Below are 21,064 nucleotides of genomic sequence, written 5' to 3'. Positions count from 1 at the left end.
GTAACAACAGAGACTTGGAGATTTCCCACCACAATGAGAGCATCAAGACGCTGCTTTAAATGTGCCAACCTCAAGCGCGCACTACTGAACTTTCAGTAGCATGTCACCTGCCCCACCAGCGAAAGGACTCTGGACCACGGCTACACACCATTTAAGAACAGCTACAAGGCACAATCATGTCCACCGTTTGGGAAATCTGACCATGCCGCCATCTTCCTCATGCCAGTATACAAAAAAAGGCTGAAACAGAAAGTTCTGGTTCAGAGGGAGGTCGCGTGCTGGACTGACCAATCGGTGACCGCTCTGCAGGACGCTTAAGATGACGCAGACTGGGACATGTTCAGGTGCAGCTCTGATGATGTCAACATGTTTACGGAAGCAGGTGTGGGATTCATCAGGAAACTAGCGGATGATACGGTTCAGAAAACCACCATCAGAACGTTTCCCAACCAGAAGCCGTGGGTGGATAAAACCATTCGTGCCTAAAACACGGGGCTTGCCACCGTGGACATGGACGAGTACAAGGCTGCGTCTTACAGTGTATGCAAAGTGGTGAAGGAAGCAAAGCGTCACTAAGGGAGGAAACTGGAGTCACAGTTCCAACATGGTGGCTCTAGAAGCCTGTGGCAGGGACTGAAAAAACATCACAGACTATACATCATCTTCTAGAATGAGGAATGTGGATGCCTCTCTGGCAGACGAGCTAAATATCTTTTACGCTCGCTTCGAGGCTGCAGCTAACCAAGCTAGAGGCGCTAGCGGCACAAACAGCATGCACACCGAGAAAGCCGGAGAGGTAAACGTTCACCATCTCGGAGCATGACGTGAGGATGGCATTCAAGAGAGTGAATACCAGGAAGGCAGCAGGACCAGATGGCATCACAGGTTGGGTTCTGAAAGCCTGTGCTGACCAGCTAACACCGGAGTTCACTGAGATATTCAACCTCTCACTGGAACAGTCTGTTGTCCCCTCATGCTTCAAACCGTCCACCATTGTTCCTGTCCCAAAGAAGCCCCAGCCCCCCTGCCTTAACGACTACCGCCCTGTATCATCACTACTGACTACTGCCCTGTATCATCACTACTGACCTCAGTAGAACCTCAGTGCTTTGAGCAACTGGTCAAAAACTTCATCACTGCGACACTACCAGACACACTGGATCTTCTACAGTTCGCGTATCACCAGAAACGCTCTACTGAGGATGCCATCGCAAATCTTCTACACACAATAATAAGCCACCTGGACTACAGAAAAGGGAATTATACAGAGATGCGGTTTGTGGACTACAGTTCAGCATTCAACACCATAATTCCCTCCACGCTCACCTCTATGATGGAGGTCCTGGGACTTAGCCTGTCGCTGTGTCAATGGATCTTCAACTTCCTGACAGACAGACCACAAGCCTTAAGGGTGGGCAAAAACCTCAACCTCATCCACCCTCAGCACTGGAGCTTCCCAGGGTTGTGTTCTGAGCCCCCTGCTGTACTTTACTGTACACATATAACAGTGTGGCCACTTTCAACTCCACCACCATTATCAAGTTTGCTGACGACACTGTTGTGGTGCACCTGATCTCCAACAACGATGAGACTGCCTACCTACAGGAGGTTAAAAACCTGGAGAGAAGGTTGCAGGAGAACAACCTCTCTCTCCATCTTCACGGTTTTTCTGCACAAGTTTGTCACTTTAACTCTGGACTTGTAAAGCACAGTGCACTTTATACCACACCATACTGCATACAGTCTCTTTAAGGAAATCATGGAAAGGAAACCTAGTTTTAATGTTTTACTGTCATACACATCCTTCCACTGCATGTTGTACTCTGTATGTATGTGACAAATACAATTTGATTTGATTTGATGATTTGATTTGATTTGATTTGACCAAATGTTTCAGAATTTTCCGTTAAGGATGAAATTGTAGACATCCAGACTATATGTCTTTTACAAATCTGGATTAGGTATTTCAGGTAAGCATTCAATGTTCTAAATAAAAGGTTGTTGCCTCAGTGTCTGATTTAAGGGCTCAAGTAATTCCACATTCTTGTCCTGCCTTTCCTTTCATGTTGATTTATAATTTTTATTTTCTGCTTTAAACTGATGGATTTCCTCTTTTTTTTTCCTACAAGCAGGAGACAGACTTGGGCACTTGGAAGACATGCTTTTATCACAAAAATTGCTGTTTGAAACCGTTTGAAACAGAATAAAATACACACTTTACTCCATCGACCGCTATTGAGAGTGGGGCATCTCACAGGGCGAGGGATACGCTTATCCCAGCTGCGCGTCCAAAGTATCTTACATCGTACTCTGCTGCCTGTGCCTGTGCCTGTGCCTATTTTTACAATTTTGTCGTATCGCTCATGTCATAAGTCAAACCATCGTAACTCGGGGACCATCTGTATAACTTAACTGTTCTGTTTAAGCTAAATTTAAAAAGATAATTTTAGTCATTTAAAGCAGGTCCTTGCTTTAAAAATGGTGCCACTGGAAAAACCTTAGGACCAGACATGCTCAGTATCATCACAACACATTTGTTAATGTTTACTTTATTGATATGGTCTATAGAGTAGTAGAATAAGGTTGTATTTCTGATCAATCATGCATCTTTTACACCATGTCAACTGCAAGGTGTATGCATCACTTAGCTGGGGAAGAGATTTGAGTATTCTTATGTCTGAATTTGAACCAATTACAGGTCAGAGACAACCTATGTTTTGTTTTTATTGGCTATATCGCTTGTCTATACAGATTAGGCATTTTAGCCTAAAGCAAGTTTGATTGAGCTGATATGGGTGTAAGACTTCGATAAAAACCTAGAGTTTGAATGAATTCTGCATACATCTGAAATCCCTTTATTTATCTTGCCACCTTAATGAGACATAGCATGGTTTAAATGATTAAATGAACAAGGATGGATGCCGCTGCAGTCCTGATGCCCATGATGATGGGAAGCAACCAACCTGCCTAATGCATAATGAAAGTTTGTAGCACATGGTTACTGTCTGCAGATGAAGAGAAGATTGTAAATTCTTATTACGACCGCTACACCGCATATGTTGAGCCCAAATATTTGCACACTATAAATTTCCTGAAAATGTGCAGGGAGAGCGTGAGCCTTTCGAGCAGTTGTGACAGATCTGCTTCTACTTGTCAAGGATTGTAATTATGTAAATAGTGATGAAATGATTCGCAATCGCATTGTATTCGGGATACATTCGCCGAAAGTGAGAAACATTTGAATGTGGGTTCTGACTTACCGCTGAAGAAAGTGACAGATTTAAATTACGAGTTGACCCAAGCACAGTTAAAAACTATTCTAAGCAAATAAACTGCACGTGGACATGTGGTGCATAAAGTCTGACGCCACATAAAGCAACATAATGCCAAATACACAAAGAAATGCTTCTAAGAAGAAATGCATCCTAGAAAAGTTATTCCTGTGCCCCACAAAGATGGCAGCTACTGTGGAAACAAGCCTCACTTTAATCAATATGTCCTGCAAAAGGAAAAGTGTGCAAAATATGTAAGAAGGTATGTAAATCATTTTGCAAAAAAAAATAAAAAATCCAGATGGGAGAAAATCATCCATGCAATAAGAAAAGAAAGTTGATTCCAAGTTGAGGATCCTGAAAAGCTGTGTATTGACTTGGTGACACAAGAGCAAGCCTTTGTGAACATTAAAATAGATCCAAAACAATTAAAAATCTAATTTAAACTAGACACTGGATCCTCAGTAAATGTCATTCCCCTGTATGAGTACACCAGATTGTAACCTCAGTGCACACTGCAGCTAACATCTCACCCCCTGTTTGGATATGGTGGTAAACACCTGGTAGTAAAAAACAAATGTGACCTTACGTGCAAGCACAGACATTGAGATGGTTATGATATTTTAGGTAATTGATACAAGTAGTTGATTCAAGCACCCCCTGTCATAGGTCTAAAGGCCAAAAGACTTTAGAGGCCTCATCAAGCTTGTACTGTCAGTTTCAGAAACACAAAAGAAAGTGCCAATCTTGGAGCAGTATGCTAAAGCTTTTAAGCGGATCGGACTATTTGCTAGTGAGTTTACCGTACACTTAGACCTGCATGCAACCGCAGTAGTCCACCCACCCAGACAGATTTCTCTGGTATTGTGAAACCAGCTAAAAGAAGAGCTCTAAGAAGACAGGATGTCATTGTTAAAGTCACAGAGCCAACCAAATGTGTTAACTTTGGTTCTGGCTGAAAATTTTGGCACAAGTCAGCTAAGAGTATGCTTGGACCCGATGGACCGAGCTGGACCAGGACTTAAGGCCATTAATCGAACTAATTATCCACTACTAACTCTTGAAGAAAGTCTAAGCTTGCCAGTGCTTAATATTTTAGTGTTTTAGATGCTAGATCAGGCTATGAGACTGTTAAAACCCCTAAAGAATTGTCAGGACTGACCACTGAAACACAGTCTTTGCGCATTTCCGTTTCCGTGGCCACCCTTTCAGACTGATTTAAGCCCAAGATGAGCTTTAGTGAAAAATTTGAGGAAATGTATGAAGGTTTGAATGAAGTCATGGCGATAGTTGATGATATTCTAATTAATGAAAGACCAAAGCTAAGCATGATGAACACAAGGGAGTCAACCTCAATACAGAAAAGAGTGTCATCTGTGCTACAGAGGTGAGCTATTTTGGGCATCTCCGTAAGCCTGACCCTGCAAAAGTTGTTGCTGGGGGAAACATGGAGCAAACACTAAAAGATCATATCATGTGCGAGATGAGATGGCACCACAACACACTATGGGAAGAAGGCAAGATGGCCACTTTTACATAGTTTGAGAAGCTTTGAGGACAAGAAGAGCCCAAAATACATCCTCTCCACTCTCTCCCTTGCTGCACTGCATGAGTAATGCATTCACTTATGTCACGGATCAAGATACAGTTTGCAGTGACACAGAGGTTTACTCTGCATACAATTCTGGTGGAGGAGGGTGCTGTTTAACCACTTCATATTTGCATTATTCAGTTACTCATGATTGTGTAGCAATGCACGGTTTGAATCACATCATCAAGTTTGACGAATACGCATAAAGAGGAGGTGAAACAGTTAACAGCCTGGTTTAGAGCCAACAACCTCTCTCTGAATGTTGACAAAACCAAAGAGATGGTTGTTGACTTCAGGAAAGCACAGAGCAGCCATTCTCCTCTGATCATCGATGAATCCTCCGTAGAGGTCTTCAAGAGCACCAAATTCCTTGGTGTACATCTGGTGGAGAACTTCACCTGGTCACTCAACACCAGCTCAATCACCAAGAAAGCCCAGCAGTGCCTGTACTTCCTATGAAGGCTGAGGAAAGCCCATCTCCCTTCCACATCCTAACCACGTTCTACAAAGGGGCCATTGAAAGCATTCTGAGTAGTTGCATCACCGCCTGGTTTGGGAACTGCACCATCTCAGATTGCAAGACCCTACAGAGGATAGTGAGGACAGCAGAGATCATCATCGGCGTCTCTCTCCCCTCTAGCCATCAGGTTTCTCAACACATGGACCTGAACTGTACATAACACACACTCACTGAACTGTGTGTCACTGAACTGTACAACCTGAACTCAACACACACTCAGTACTTATCTCAATCCATTCCACCACCCATATTATATTTATATTAATTCATATTATACTGTTACATGCTGTTTTGCACCTCTCGACTGCTGCTTCTGCTGTTTTTGCATTACATTGTGTTTGTTTACAAATACACTCTTGTTTACAGTCCTCTATCGCACATTAATGTAAAATCATATTATACAATAGGTTTACTGATCCACGCTAATTTGTGATCCACACTGTCTTCTATTGTCTCTCTCTGTGTTTTGTCTGCACTGCTTGCAATATGTTGCACATGATGCAGTTTATGTAGCAAGGACACTTACTTTAGTCTTTTCTCTGTGTTCTGTGATGTAGCTCTATGTTGTTTAATGTAGCACCTGGGTTCTGGAGAAACATCAGCGATATATGGTAGAAATGACAATAAAAGCTTCTTGACTCTTGACTTGACTTGATATTGATGTGTCAGCAAAGATCACTGGAACCTTCTTGTAATGGAACATTTATAGTTATTTTCTATTTGTTCTTTCAGATACATGTGTTCTGCACTTTATCTGCACTTTATTTATTTATATACCCCCAGGGCCCTACTCAGATTTTCTCAAATTTGCAGATTTAATCACAAATGTAGCTACTTCTTTAGACAAAGAATTGTTTGTTACTTTAATATTCATTTTGATAATCAGGAAAACTCCTTAAGAGCAGCAGTTGTGTCTATTCTAGATTCAGTAGGAATTAATCAGAATGTTATAGAACCACTAATGAGTGGTGGACACACTCTTGATTTAATATTAACATTTGGATTTAATATAAAAATGATTACCTCATTATCTCTTTTAAAATTTGCCTGTCATTGCATTACATCGCCATGTTATCGTGTTAAACGTACATTCACGTCAACTACAACAGCGAGTTTATCAATAATCTTCCGGAATTATCAACATTAATTAGATCTCTGTCTGACTTCGCAGAGCTCGACTGGGCCACTGAATGTCTACAATCAACGTTCCGTTACACTCCAGATGTGAATTAAAGCATAAATGGCATCAATATTTCAGATAGCATGGAAGGAGAGCCTCATGTCATTAGAACTGCATATTTCTGCCATCAATAGGTAATAATGATTTCATGAACTTTAATAATAAAGTTGAAAACAACAGGCAAAAAATCAATACGATTAATATAAATCCAAACAATTGTATAAATAACATTACTGTATAATAACTGTAAAAAGCACTGTAATTATAACAGACAATTAATTACCTCTTTTCCTCCTTCCTGATGGCTCCATCCTCAGCATTCTCCTACCAATATAACTCATGTCCCTCCTCGCACATGTCCAAACCATCTCAATCTAGCCTTCCTCACCTTGTCTGCAAAACGTCCAACATGCGCCGTCCCTCTAATAAACTCATTTCTAATTTTGTCCATCCTCGTCACTTCCAATGAAATCCTTAACATCTTCAGCTCTGCTACCTCCAGCTCCGCCTCCTGTCTTTTACTCAATGCCACTGTCTCTAATCCATACAACATTGCAGGTCTCACCACAGTCCTATGAACTTTCCCTTTCATTCTTGCAGATACTCTACTATCACAAATCACTCCTGTCATTCTTCTCCACCCACCCCACCCTGCCTGCACTCTTTTCTTCACTTCCCTAACACACTCTCCATTACTTTGCACTGTTGACCCCAGGTACCTGAACTCCTCCACCTTCTCCACCTCTTCTCCCTGCAACCGCACCACTCCACTGCCCTCCCTCTCTTTTACACACATGTACTCTGTCTTACTCCTACTAACTTTTATTCCCCTTCTCTCCAGCGTGTACCTCCAGCACTCCAGGCTCATCTCAACCTGCTCACTACTCTCACCACAAATCACAATATCATCCGCAACATAGTCCAGGGAGACTCCTGTCTGACCTTGTCCATCAACCTGTCCATCACCAAGGAAAGGGCTCAGAGCCGATCCTTAATGCAATCCAACCTTCACCTTGAACCAGTCCGTCATTCCTACTGCACACTTCACTGCTTTCACACTGTCCCCATACATGTCCTGCACCACCCTCACATACTTCTCTGACACACCGGACTTCCTCATACAATACCACAACTCCTCTCTTGGCACTCTGTCGTACGCTTTCTCTAAATCCACAAATACACAATGCCATTCCTTCTGTCCTTCTCTATACTTCTCCTTTAACCTTCGTCTTATGTTAGCTTTCTGTTACTATCTCTTATGTTAACGGGTCGGTTTTGACCCGTGTCTTAAAACAGTCATAAAATACCCTCTAAACTATTATTTACCCTCTGAAATATTATTTATCATCCAATCTGTTTCCTACCTCTTGGTTACCTTGTTAGGTTTCCTTACCCATGAAAATATTGCTTTTAATATTTTTAGTGTGGCCCCCTGGGCCTTTCATTTGATAGCATACCTCTCGTTTTCAATAAAAAAAAAGTGTAAAATGAACCGAAAGAGAATTATATAAATAAATTAAAGATTGTTATGTTGCCTGACTATTACTGAGGGGTATTAGAAAACTTCTCTAAATTTAAAAAAATAAAAAATAAAAATTATTTTAATATTATTAACTATAGTAACATCTATGGTGTTCGGGTCAATTTTGACCCATATATTTTTACTCCAAAAAAAAGGCAAAAATATTTTTTTTTTTTTTTTTTTTTTTTTTAAATAGAGCTTTAATAGAAATACTAAATTAAAATAGAACTAGTAATAATAAAAATATATAGATTTGCAGTCAAACAAACAACAACCAATCAAGCAAATGAAGTACTAGCCCCCCAAAAAAGTCTTTGTTTGCAAAAACATACATGTATGTGTGTGTTTAGAAGCATGTGTGGCAAAAACTTGCAGAGATATTTTTTTCAGTAGAAGCACAATATGTTTGTCTTTCTGTCCTTATTGCTAGGGCAGACCTGACACCTCTTTCTTTTAGAATCAGGTGGCCTCACTGGGGTTGTGGCTGTTGCTGTGCTGGTTGATGTTGAGGCAGGGCTGGCTGAGAAGGATGCTGGTGCTGATGCTCCTTGTGTTGCTGATGGCATGGATAGAGTGCTAGGTGAACTCTGCAGCTGTCTAACTAAGGCTGCGTCTCAGCTTCGCTCAATGGGTGTTTTGACTAAGGAACTTCCTATCTCCTCAAGAAACATTCTTTGCTTGTTTTTTTTGGTTGAGGTCCACCCTAGCTGGATGTGGTGCCACAACACAAATGCATTGTATGCAGACACATCTAGGATGTTATAAAACACAACCACTGGCCATCTCTTGGTCATTCCCTGGCAAGTGTAGGTGACAGTCAGCTTATCCAGGTTGTCCACTCCTCCTTTGTTTTTATTATAGTACAGGATAAGTATGGGCTTTGTCTCACTTCCTGATGACACATCTGCATCTTTGTGAATTGTGGACATAAGTAGGAATTGCAGACTCATCAGATGTGTCTGTGTCTCCTGGTTCATCTGTATCGCGATGCTGCTCTGTGTCCTCTGTCTCATTTTCAACGAAGAGATGATCTCAATCTTCTCATTTTTTGCATATTGCAAACTGGATATATGCACTCTGCAAGTCACCAACTCTAAACTGAATTGGTCTTATGCATATCTTACATGTCCATTTTTGTTTGTTTGTTTTGCTTGTTCAGGGAAGGCGACAAACAGGCAAAGAGAGAAGCCCCTAAGTAAAGTTTACAGGGGTAGGAGAGGAGCTGACTGTCAGTGAGCTGTTGGCTGACTGTGTTAGTGAGCTGACAGTGTGTTTATGATTTTAGATTTAGCACTAATTATTGTTTTAAAATGTTATATTATAACTGGGTCGAAACCGACCCTAACACCACAAAGGTCATAATTTTAATAAGAGAAATTTATAATTTAGTTAAAGAGATTTTTTTTGTTTTATTTTGTTTAAATAGAGGTTCCTGACAAAGTAAAAAAACCTTGATGCAATAAACAAATTTATCTGGTACTTCTGTGCATTTAAACCTAAAAACGGGTCGGTGCCGACCCTAACACAAGAGGAAGGTTAACATTCTTAAAGCAAATAAGACATCTGTGGTGCTCTTCCTCGGCATGAAACCATACTGTTGCTCAGAGATGGTCACCTCTTCTCTCAGCCTGGCTTCCACTACTCTTTCCCCTAACTTCATGGTGTGACTGATCAGCTTAATTCCCCTGTAGTTACTGCAGTTCTTATGCTTAAAGATTGGTACCAGCACACTCCTTTTCCATTCCTCAGGCATCCGCTCACCTTCCAGAATCTTGTTAAACAATCTCGTTAAAAACTCCACTGCCATCTCTCCTAAACATCTCCATGCTTCTACCGGTATGTCATCTGGTCCAACAGACTTTCCACTCTTCATCCCTAAAACTGGTAGTTATAAGCCCCCTAATTAAAAAAACCTGAAATTAACCATTGTCAGCTGTCCAAATATGGACTAATGTCAAATCTCCCCTTTATCTCCAAGATTTAAAAAAGGTTGTTGCACAGCAGTTATCCTCACTTCTACTTAGGAATAATATATTTTTTAAATGTATCAGTCAGGATTTAGGCCTCATCATATCACAGATACAGCGCTTGTAAAAGTGGTAAATGACCTGTTATTGGCCTCTGATCAGGGTTTTGTCTCTTTACTTGTTTTGCTCAACCTTATTGCAGCTTTTGACATCATTGATCACACTATACTGCTTGCTAAACTTGAGAATGTTGTTGGAATAAAGGGAACAGCTCTCTTCTGGCTCAGGTCGTATTTGACTGATCGCTATCAGTTTGTTGATGTAAATGGTGAGTTCTCTACACTCCACAAGTTTGGTGTTCTGCAAGGATCTGTCTTAGGCCTACTGTTTTTCTCTTTATATATGCTGCCTCTGGGTGAAATTTCACATAACCATGGTATTCGCTTCCATTGCTATGCTGATGATACACAGCTGTATATTTCAGCAAAGCCGATAAGAGAAATCAGCTTAACAATGTTGAGGAGTGTGTAAAGGATATTAGACAGTGGATGCTTGATAACTTCCTTCTACTCAACTCGGATTTTTTATTTAATTTAAGCTACATTAAGAAAAGATTATAATGTGTATAATAACCGAATGACAGTCCTGGTCTGGAGACATACTGTACTTGGCCAGAACATCACCTTCAGCTTTCTCAGCAAGGAAGTTGTCATCTTGGCGGTGTGTTTGGGGTCGTTATTAGGTTGCAAAACTGCTGTAGACCCAGTTTCTGAAGGGAGGGCATCATGTTCTGCTTCAGAATGTCACAGTACATGTGGAAATCCATGTTTTCCTCAATGAACCCGCAGCTCCCCAGTACCAGCAGCACTCATGCAGCCCCAGACCATGATGCTCCACTACCATGCTTGACTGCAGGCAAGACACAATTTTCTTGGTACTCCTCACCAGGGCGTTACCACACATGCTGGACACAACCTGAGACAAACACGTCTTAGACTCATCAGACCACAGAACATGGCTCCAATAATTCATGCTGTTCGACAGGTTGTCTTCAGCAAAATGTTTGTAGGCTTTCTTGTGAGCAAGATTCAGAAGAGGTTTACTTCTCTGACGACGGCCATGCAAACTGACTTGTTGAAGTGTGCTGTGTATGGTCTAAGTGTTCTGCTTCTTCACCCTCTAAAGCAATGCTGGCAGCACTAATCCTTTTGTTTTGAAGCCAGCCTCTACACCTGATGCACAGCACCAGGACTCAACTTCTTTGATCGACACTTGGGAGGCTTGTGTGTTCTGTGCATGTGTGTGTTCATGTATGTATGTTCTACCATGATGTGGATGGAAAGAGAAATGGTGTAGGGATGATCCTGAAGAAAGAGTACAATAAGAGTGTAGTGAAGGTGAAGAGAGTTTCTGATAGAGTGATTAATGTGAAGCTGGAGTGAGTTAGATGAAGTGGTAGAAGGTGTACCTAGGAAAGAAATATTAGTGATTGGGGCAGACTTAAATGTGCATGTTGGTGAAAGGAACAGAGGTGATGAGGAGGTGATGGGAAGTTATAGCCTTAAGGACAGGAATGTGGAAGGGAAGATGGTGGTAGATTTTGCTAAAAGGATGGAAATGGAAGGTGTGAATACTTAATTGAAGGAGAAGCATAGGGTGACATATAAGAGTGGAGGAAGGTGCACACAGGTGGACAATGTTCACCTGTGTGCACATGTGTGCACCTTCCTCCACTCTTATATGTCACCCTATGCTTCTCCTTCTCCTCCGTCGTGTGTTGAGAAGGTGGAGAGAATATTTTGAGCAGCTGGTGAATGAGGAAAATGAGAGAGAGAAAAGGATGGATGATGTGGAGATGGTGAAGCAGGAAGCGGATAGGCTTAGTAAGGACGAAGTATGAGCAGCGATTAAGAGGATGAAAAGTGGAAAGTCGGTAGGACCAGATAACATACTGGTAGAAGCATGGAGATGTTTAGGAGAGATGGCAGAGATTGTTTAACAAGCGAGAAGAGGTGACCATCTTTGAACAACAGTATGGTTTCATGCCGAGGAAGAGCACTACAGACGCATTATTTGCTTTGAGACTGTTGATAGAGAAGCATAGAGAAGGTCAGAAGGAGTTGCATTGTGTGTTTGTGGATTTGGAAAAAGCGTACGACAGGGTGCCCAGAGACAAGTTGTGGTATTGTATGAGGAAGTCAGGTGTGGCAGAGAAGTATGTAAGGGGTGGTGCAGGACATGTATGTGGACAGTGTGACAGCAGTGAAGTGTGCAGTAGGAACAACAGATTGGTTCAAGGTGGAGGTGGAGGAGTTCAGGTACCTGGGGTCAACCGTGCAAAGTAATGGAGAGTGTGTAAGAGAAGTGAATAAAAGAGTGCAGGCAGGGTGGAGTGGGTGGAAAAGAGTGATAGCAGGAGTGATTTGTAATAGAAGAGTATCTGCAAGACTGAAAGGGAAAGTTTATAGGACTGTGGTGAGACCTACGATGTTTTATGGTTTAGAGACAGTGGCATTGAGTAAAAGACAGGAGGTGGAGCTGAAGGTAGCAGAGCTGAAGATGTTGAGATTTTCTTTGGAGTGACGACGATGGACAGAATTAGAAACAAGATTATTAGAGGGACAGCACATGTAGGACGTTTTGGGGACAAAGTAAAAGAGGCCCGATTGAGATGGTATGGACACTCCTCACATGTGCAGAGGATGTACATGCAGTATATCGGTAGGAGAAGCCGAACGAAGAAGAAGAAGAAGAAGAAGAAGAAGAAGAAGAAGAAGAAGAAGAAGAAGAAGACAGTGATTGACTTTCAGATATCTTTTATTAAAAGAAGAATGAAATATCATTTGGAAATTTTACTTTGTAGTACAAATAACAATACAATGTGGAATATGAAAATATATGAATAAAACAAATATATATATATATATATATATATATATATATATATATATATATATATATATATATATATATATATATATACAGTTGTGTTCAAAATTATTCAACCCCAATGCTGTAAATGGTTTTAGAATTTAGTGTACATTTGTAATTGTATTCAGAATGAAATCCTACAAGGACTTCTTAAAGAACCATATGCAACTAAAATGACATCAATTAGTTTTGTAATACAGTAGTAAATGTTTCTTTTGTGAATTCTTCATTGACATAATTATTCAACCCCTTAAAGACTACCACTCTGAAGAACAGAGGTTCAATGAAGTGTTTTCAATCAGGTATTGAAAACACCTGTGGATATCAGGGAGCAGCAATAAAGCCTAATAAGCACCAATTAGGCAGCTTTAAAATGACTGTGATACTCAGCTCCTTCTAGACATTTACTGGTGTGGTTACAAACATGGTGAGGTCAAGAGAATGGTCCAGGAAGACAAGAGAACAGGTGATTACTCTTCACAGGAAGGGCAATGGCTATAAGAAGATTGCAAAGATGTTAAACATACCAAGAGACACCATAGGAAGCATCATTCGCAAATTCAAGGCAAAGGGCACTGTTGAAACGCTACCTGGTCGTGGCAGAAAGAAGATGCTGACTTCGACTGCTGTGCGCTACCTGAAGCGTAGAGTGGAGAAAAGTCCCCGTGTGACTGCTGAGGAACTGAGAAAAGATTTGTCAGATGTGGGTACTGAAGTTTCTGCTCAGACAATACGGCGCACCCTGCGTAATGAAGGCCTCCATGCCAGAACTCCCAGGCGCACCCCCTTGCTGTCCCCAAAGAATAAGAAGAGTCGACTGCAGTATGCCAAAAGTCATGTGGACAAACCACAGAAGTTTTGGGATAGTGTTCTGTGGACTGATGAAACAAAATTAGAACTGTTTGGGCCCATGGATCAACGCTATGTTTGGAGGAGGAAGAACAAGGCCTATGAAGAAAAGAACACCTTGCCTACTGTGAAGCATGGCGGGGGGTCAATCATGCTTTGGGGCTGTTTTGCTTCTGCAGGTACTGGGAAGCTTTAGCGTGTGCAAGGTACCATGAATTCTCTTCAGTACCAGGAGATATTGGATGACAATGTGATGCAGTCCGTCACAAACCTGAGGCTTGGAAGACGTTGGACCTTTCAACAGGACAATGATCCCAAGCATACCTCCAAGTCCACTAGAGCATGGTTGCAGATTAAAGGCTGGAACATTTTGAAGTGGCCATCGCAGTCACCAGACTTAAATCCGATTGAGAACCTCTGGTGGGACTTAAAGAAAGCAGTTGCAGTGCGCAAGCCTAAGAATGTGACTGAACTGGAGGCTTTTGCCCATGATGAATGGGCGAAGATACCCGTAGATCGCTGCAAGACACTTGTGTCAAGCTATGCTTCACGTTTAAAAGCTGTTATAACTGTAAAAGGATGTTGTACTAAGATTGAATGTCACTTGGGGGTTGAATAAAACTGATAATGATGTGAGCTCAGAAAAGACATTTGTGGTTATTTCATTATAAATGTTATGTTATATTTGTCTGACCTACACGTGCCTCTTTGATTTAATTGTAAGAAGGATGACTGAATGATCATAATCAATGTCAAACCGACCAAAACAATCAATTTATCAAAACAATCAATATATATATATATATATATATATATATATATATATATATATATATATATATATATATATATATTAAAAAGTAAAAAAAATACATATGAAATTACACCTGAATAAATAAACTCTCATCTGGCATTTTCAACAAAACCAGCAGCTTTAGACTTCTTTGGCACGGGAACGATGGTCGTCGTCTTGAGGCAGGTACCTAACAATGCCGCTGCTCAGGGAGATGTTAAAGATGTCGGTGAAGACATCCGCTAGCTGTTGTGCACATTCCCTGAGCACTCTGCCAGGAATGTTGTCTGGTCCAGCAGACTTTCATGGGTTAACTCTGCAAAAAGTTTTCCTCACTTCAAAAAAGACATCATGAAAATCTGTTATGTGTGTGAACAGTGCAAAAATATAATGTCAGCTGGACTGGTCCATATTCATTGTGTTCAATGCAACATTACCTATGACAAAGCCAGTAGGTTCACCAAAATCTTTTTCTTATACCTCTTCTTTGAAGATCAAATAAAAAATCTCTTGAAAATGCCAGGAATAACAGATGAATTGATACAAAGGCAAACAGAAACATCAACTTCTGTCAGTCATATTTGTGATGTTTTTTTGTATCAGGAAAGGTTTAAGTGGATCAGATATGCCCCTTCGAACCCTTACCTTAACGTTTAGCTGTGATTGTGTGCCAGTTTTTAAAAGGTCCCCTTGTAGTATTTGGCCCCTTTTATACACCATTAATGAATTGCCATTTAAAATAATACAAGATAACATACTCCTTTGTGGTCTGTAGTTTGGGGATGAGAAGCCTAACTTTCTTTAAACCTTTTATTGATGAATGTGTAGAGATAGAGGATTGTGGTTTCACATAAGTCAAAGGAATGTCTATCAACACAAAAGTAATCCCCTTAGTTCTAATGAGTCATTCAGTTGCCAGACTTCTGATACAGAATTTCAAACACTTTAATGGTGGATGTGGATGCTGCAGTGGAGGGCCGTGCATTTAGTACCTGGGCCTTCAGTGGAAACTTACCCGACTAAATCCACCTCTTAATACCACCACATATGGCATTACAGAGAGAAAGGCATTTCACATATGGAGGTTGAATACCATTTTACTAAAGCAAGAAACCCAGTTAAGACTCCAAACCTCTAGACTACCACCGCACCTGTGCCACCAACATCATCTGGAGCAGTTCTGGATTAATATTTGTCTAATAACATGAAAAAAACATAAAAAATTAAATAAAATACAACCTACTCACCAGAGATGCCGACTCATAATTTGCAGCGCTCCTCAGAGGCTGTAAACCAATGGTACTGCTCATATTCACTCGTCTGAAAGTGGAGAACAAACCCTTTCCCGGGCTGAGACAAGCTAGCTAGCTTCAGGGTTGGCCGACCTCCTCGCGATGTCTAGCTTTTCTTGGAAATGGATTTTTAAGTATGTCCAAGACCAAATCAATTTCTCTTCCTCTGTAGGCATGAAAAAGTCTAACTCAGATGTAATAATGTGTGCAGAGCTACACACGTGTTTTGCAAGTCACACTTGGCTGTAACAATTTCCCTCTGACCAACCAATCAAAGAACAGAAAAATTATGCTGCTATTCTGAGGAGAATTTGAAATCTGATTGGTTAAAGAAACAGAGCTAATTCTTAAGGGGACATTGGTCAAAAGGCCAGCAGAACAGACTTTGCAGGCCCTGATTAGATTGACATGGCAGCACATGGCTGAAATCTGATTGGACAAAAAAAATCTAACAACCACATACATGTTCTGGAAGCTGTGCAGCCAAGACAAACCCTATAAAATAAAGAGAATAAACTGTTGGTAATAATATTAATACAATTTCATGGAACAAATATTAGAATTTAGGTTGTAAATGTAGGTCAGTGCTTCTGATAGAGAAGGCTTTGCTGGCCCTGACCGCCCCACACTGGGATGCTCCTACTACTTATAAAAAAAAAACTAGATAAAAAGGCAGAGGATCCGTTTGCATATATACTTTTCAGAAAGACCTCCAGCTCCACAATAACGAACAGACTAATGAATTTGTAGAAGATGTGCTAAAGTGAAGTCAGTCTGGTATGGGTGTCCCAGACTATGCATTCAGTACTTCTGGGTTGCAATAACTGTAACAGGACTGTGGTTAAACCCGTGAAAACCATGAAAAGCACTGGTATATACTGTAAGTAGGTCTACAAAACTGATAGACGAGATGCTTTTAAAGATTAAACCACCATTTAATGTACCTCGTGTGCCAAAGTCAGTCACATTAAGGAAATTTTGGAAAGCCCACGAGTGGTACATGTGGCTCTTTTATTATAGCTTACCTGTACTAAAAAGGTGTCTTGCCAGAACCACCACTAAATCACTAGTCCAAACTAGTCAAAGATGTATCAGGTCTGTTGGGTGAAAATATAAGAGACCAGATTGCGGAGTCTGAAGCACTTCTAACAGATTTTTTAAAAGACATAGAGGTATATTATGGGGAAGCAAATATGTCTTATAATGTCCATCTTTTACTCTATTTACCAAGAAGTGTAGTTAACTGAGGGCCTTTATAGACTCACTGTGCCTTTGTGTTTGAGTATTATAATGCTAAACTACTAGACATGATCAAAAGAACTCAAACACTACAGATTGTCAAAACTTTCTAGTTAAAAAAGGCTTTCCTTTTTTTGGCCAGAATTTAATGAAAGATGCCTCAAATTAATGCAAGGAGGTCTTTAAAACTCTGCCAAGATCAAAACATTTAAAACACGTAACTCGCACACGTGATATCACTGCACTTGATTGCCCTAAAGTACGATTACTTAGAAGAGATGACTATATGGCACTGAGTTGTTATGGGGTACAAAGAAGCAGGGTAAAGTACTTTCAACAAATCATTGCAAATGGCGAGGTGGTCCACTCAAAAGATTATAGTTGAGTATTTAAATGCAATGAATTTACTGTTATGTTGAATGATGATGATCAAAATGTTTTTAGCATTAAAAGATTCTTGATCTGTCAAAATTAAAATGAGATGTGTTATGCGATTGGACGTTTCTATGACCAAGCAAAACATAGTCTCTGTGTCTCAGATCCAAGTTATTTTGAACCAGTGTCAAAATGTCTTGGACATTAAAGGTATTCCTGCTTCAGCTATTAAATGCAAATGTCTGATCATTCACACTGAAAAAAATCTAAGTTGATTAGATTTTTAGAAATATAATTCATCACTGAATTCCTTAAATAAGGTAGCAAATGAAGCCAAGAGAGGCCTATGTTGTGTCATAAATTTACAGTAAACATCATTAGTGTTATATTGTATTTTGTAAACTGTATCCCTGACAGTTAATTTAGTGTGGTTTTCTGTAAGGTGACAATCAACTAAATAAATGACTTGTTATCTAATTGTTGCTAAATCTTTGATTCTGTTTTACTATATTTTTATGTTGTACATAAGATGCACATCTTACTGTACAGCAGCATTACTATACTGTTAAGTTAACAACAACAAAAAAAAAATAATAATAAAATAAAAAAGACAAACTGCAATATAAAATAGTTAACAGTGTTACCTATTTTATATTGCAGTTTGTCTTTTATTTTATTATTATTTTTATTATTTTTTTACGTTAAATATATTTTCACTAATGGACACTTTGATCTCCATCCTCATTCTACTCTAAGGTTGGAAATGTATTTTCTTGAACCTAAAATGTTTTGGTTTAAATGAAACACATTTTCGATTTCAAAAATATATTTTATTGAGCATCACATATGCAAGATATATTCAACATATATTTCAAATACATTTTGGCCAACAACAAAAAAAAACTACCTTATGGGATTCGACATTATAAATGTTACCTTCATGAAACAGTTATGAAGCCCCTTCGAAATGTAACGTTTTTAGAATTATAATAGCATCAGTTCAGCTGTCTTTTCTTGATGCTAATCATCAACCTGTCGAACAACGTTACTAAGAGAAAATCTCCAATAGGTTTAAAAATAGATCACAATTGCGACGTTTTCTGAAAGCGCATGGAATCACGTGACACATTCGTCACTCTCCGGTTATCCGTCGGGCGCGAGGTGCTTTCTGGAGAATTTTCACGGAGCACCGCTAACCTTTCTTTTAATCAACTCCCTGACTCACGCTATAGCGCAGTAACACGCGCTTTCAGTTCAGACGTCACGCTAGGATGCTAATACACTTTAGTTTATCGTTTTTCGCCTTGTTTTATCTCTTCGTGACACCAGCAAACAGACTGCGGCTTATCGTTTCTTAATCGTAGGGATCTCTCGCTCAGGGAGGAAGATGTAAGGAACCCATGTAAGGAGCTCCTGTATTTCGTGCGCGAAAATGCAGAAGGCAATGCGACTCAATGATGGCCACATCACCTACCTGGGTCTTTTGGCAAAAAAGGATGGCACGAGGCGTGGTTGCCTAAGTAAGAAGAGCTCAGACAACACAAAATGGCACACGAAGTGGTTTGCGCTGTTGCAAAACATGCTGTTTTATTTCGAGAGTGAATCGAGTTCGCGGCCCTCGGGTTTGTACCTGTTGGAAGGCTGCCTGTGTGACCGGTCGCCATCGCCTAAGCCATCGCTCTCTGCTAAGGAGTGCTTAGAAAAACAGGTACGACTGAAAAGAGCACTGTTTGCAATTTAAGATTTGCTGCGCGTTTTTCTCTTTGCAATACCAATTTTAAGTCCATTGTGGCTCAGGCGAAAAGCTCCAAATTGGCCTTTTGATTTGTAAACGACGGTTTTATTATAAAGGAAATGTATTATTATTATTTTTTTATCATCAGAGCGAACACGAACTAAATAATAAGCAATTAGGATTGCTGTCTCTTGTATGCATTTTATTGAAGCGGTTGATTTTGTGATTTTTTTTTAAATACCCTAAACACACTGTACTGTATAATAGCCAGGTTACGTAATACATAGCTCAAACTAGATACAGTATTAATTATCCATACCAGATGTTCAAAAACTGTTATTAATTATAGCCAACGCATGAAAACAATGAAGTTTAGTATTTTATTGATTTTGTTTTGTAGGGATGTGCAGTAGACAAATGTTTTGAATTGTTTGTATCTAAGTGTGTGCTTATAAATTACTATAGTGGTTTCATTATCATGGAATGTATTCATGTAGGTGAAAAGATTTTTATTTTATATAAATATAAATAAAATATAAAAATATATAATAAAATGTGTGTGTACACAATAGAGGGAATGATTCTAAGGAGGGCACTTGAAGGCACTTGATGAATCTCAGAGTCGCCATCATGTGGAAAAGTGGCACCGAATCAGTGTGTGTTTGACGTGGTAATTTTATTTCCTCGCTGTTATTAATAGCAGAGTACCTTGGCAACCACATCTCCTGAACATCTTTTATATTGGGTTTTAAGATACACACTATTGGCCAGCATTCACCTTTTCTCACAAACATGTTTACTTACAAGATTTTTTTTCTTTTTTCTCTCTCAGATGAACATTCAGACATTTGATTTAGGGTGTTCAGTGATTACTGCCTTTTTTTGTCTCTGAGCTCTGAAGTGTTCAGTTGTTTGATAGGTCTTATTGATCTTTTAAAACACCACTTTTTTGGTTGCTCTCCAAACGGGCAAGAAAGCACCTCACACCATTTATATTGTTCATTTCACATATATTAATCTGCTCTTCACACAGTTGAACATTTTATTGAAATTGTACTAACCTGTTTGAGTCTCAAATGATTTAATGAAATATTTTCATTTTAAGCCTATTTTCCACTGATTTTCAAAACATGTGACTATCCTATTTATCTTCTTAGTCTCAATCACTTATTTATTATTGCACATAGTCTTCAAAATGGGAACTTTGATACATTTTTAATAATCTCCATTAAAACTCTTTAAAAAAAAAAAAAAAAACCCAAAAGGGGAAAAAAGAATAGTGTTTTTTAGTGCAAGGAAGGCAACCATTTATAAATGCTGTTTAAGCTGTGTTTGCCCAGTGACTGAACTGGCAGCTTATAAACAGTCCACATCTAACCTAGATAAGCATGTATGGGTTCTGTATGTAATGCTCATATCATTGCATTGGTAATTTAAAAAGGGGTTTAATAAGAGGCTTTGCTCAAATTAGCCAAAAAGTCCACCCCTGATTTGCAAAAAATTTGCAAAAATCTGGAAATTTAAGCAGAGAGCATGTAAACGAGTGGGGAAAATGAAATTATCTTTCAGTTTTGTGTGATATATTTTAAATGTTTTTAATTCAAGCTTTTTTCTAATTTGTGATTGCAATACTTTTTTTAAATGGATCTTATAGACATTTTTGCATCACATTGGAGAGACCTTAACCTCTACACCCCTCTGTTAAAATAGTAACATTTATTCTGAGTACATTTTATATGAGCTACATATTACTTCCACTTGAGTAGATTTAAGACCTGTAATTCGCAGTTCGGAAAAT

General features: G+C 39.5%; 1 protein-coding gene across 1 annotated transcript in view; it reads left to right on the top strand.

Annotated features, from left to right (window-relative positions):
- The first annotated feature begins 18,667 nt into the window (after positions 1 to 18,667).
- The window catches only part of rasgrf1 (Ras protein specific guanine nucleotide releasing factor 1), a 242,396-nt gene continuing 239,999 nt past the window's right edge, over positions 18,668 to 21,064 (top strand). The window contains exon 1 of the mRNA XM_046864006.1: positions 18,668 to 19,239. Within this exon, the coding sequence (XP_046719962.1) occupies positions 18,964 to 19,239 (276 nt within the window). The 5' untranslated portion in view covers positions 18,668 to 18,963. The remainder of the gene's footprint in view (positions 19,240 to 21,064) is intronic.

The sequence above is a fragment of the Silurus meridionalis genome, chromosome 13 (genome assembly GCF_014805685.1).
Source record: "Silurus meridionalis isolate SWU-2019-XX chromosome 13, ASM1480568v1, whole genome shotgun sequence".
NCBI classification, from domain to species: Eukaryota; Metazoa; Chordata; class Actinopteri; order Siluriformes; family Siluridae; genus Silurus; species Silurus meridionalis.
Note: the sequence above shows the minus strand (reverse complement) of the source record. Positions and strands in the feature narration are given on the sequence as shown.